The following is a 1,065-nucleotide window of genomic DNA, read 5'->3' as shown; positions in this document are numbered from 1 at the left end:
GTGAGTACGGGGGGGGAGGCGTGAGTACACTGGGGGGGCGAGTACACGGGGGTGGGGTGGGGTGTGAGTACACCTGGGGAGACCCAGGGACAATGAGATGCCTGAGGACCCTGATGGGAGTCAGCCCAGGGTGGGGTTTGGCTTGCTCTCAGGTCGACTGGAACTGCCTGTCACCTTCCCTCAAGTCTGGCTCCCCTGGGGCAACCACGTGGGTCAGAGAGGCGACGCCCGGCCCCACCACTCACACAGCGGCCCATGTCACCATACACATGGTCAGGACAACCACGTGTTCCTATGGGGAACCCCTCCTGCCTCCAGCAAAGCCCCAGGTCGGTCCCAACAAGCAACCAACAGGTGGATCAGGCCCGGGCTGGATGGACAGTGCCTGAGCTGATAGCAGGCCACATGGTGGCCCACATGGACGGGCCCTGCCCTCTGCCCACTACTGTCAGTCCACCCACACCAAGTACCCAATCCACACTGCCCAGGCACCATCAGACCCAGCACGCCCAAGCTGCCCCTCGACCCAGCTCCACATCCCAGCAGGCCCGGCCTGCCCAGCACCCCAGCCTGGGGGCAAAGCCTGCCCTGTCCTGTCAGGCCAGGCTGGCACCGCCTCCCATATAAATCTCGTCCCCATGGCTGGGAGCCGGTGTCTGTGCCGTCCGGTTTAGCACCCGAGGTCTGGCTCCCTGCCGTGCCCAGGGACGCGGCTGCCCCAGCGGGTGCAGGACCCTGTGCCCACAACCCGGGCAGAGGGGGCAGCTGCAGTGCATCCAGCCCGCCGCTGCCCGCATACCTCATGCCCTCGGTGGACCGGTGGCGGTGGTTACGGTAGAGCTGTGGCACGCCTAGCATGGCCTCGGTCAGTACCGCCAGGAAGCCCAGAGACTCCACAAACACAGCTGAGTCGATGGCCAGGTAGGTGACGTAGCCCGCCACGCCCGTGAAGGCCAGGACGCACTGCAGGTAGTCCGCGAAGCTGCTCCAGTGCCAGAAGTACTGGGGGTCGCAGTCTGGGGAGAGAGGGGAGAGGGGAGAGGGTCAGGAGCAGTGCAGGGGAGA

The 1,065-nt window shown here is 65.8% G+C and overlaps 1 protein-coding gene across 1 annotated transcript in view; it reads right to left on the bottom strand.

Annotated features, from left to right (window-relative positions):
- Positions 1-1,065, bottom strand: part of SLC66A2 (solute carrier family 66 member 2) — a gene marked incomplete in the record, with an annotated part of 29,544 nt that overhangs the window by 13,520 nt on the left and 14,959 nt on the right. Inside the window, 1 exon segment of the mRNA XM_027767210.1 lies at positions 800-1,016. Within this exon segment, the coding sequence (XP_027623011.1) occupies positions 800-1,016 (217 nt within the window).

The sequence above is a fragment of the Tupaia chinensis genome, unplaced genomic scaffold (assembly GCF_000334495.1).
Source record: "Tupaia chinensis unplaced genomic scaffold, TupChi_1.0 Scaffold144022_1, whole genome shotgun sequence".
Lineage (NCBI taxonomy): Eukaryota > Metazoa > Chordata > Mammalia > Scandentia > Tupaiidae > Tupaia > Tupaia belangeri.
The sequence above is the reverse complement of the archived record's forward strand: the minus strand, read 5'-3'. Positions and strand labels throughout refer to the sequence as shown.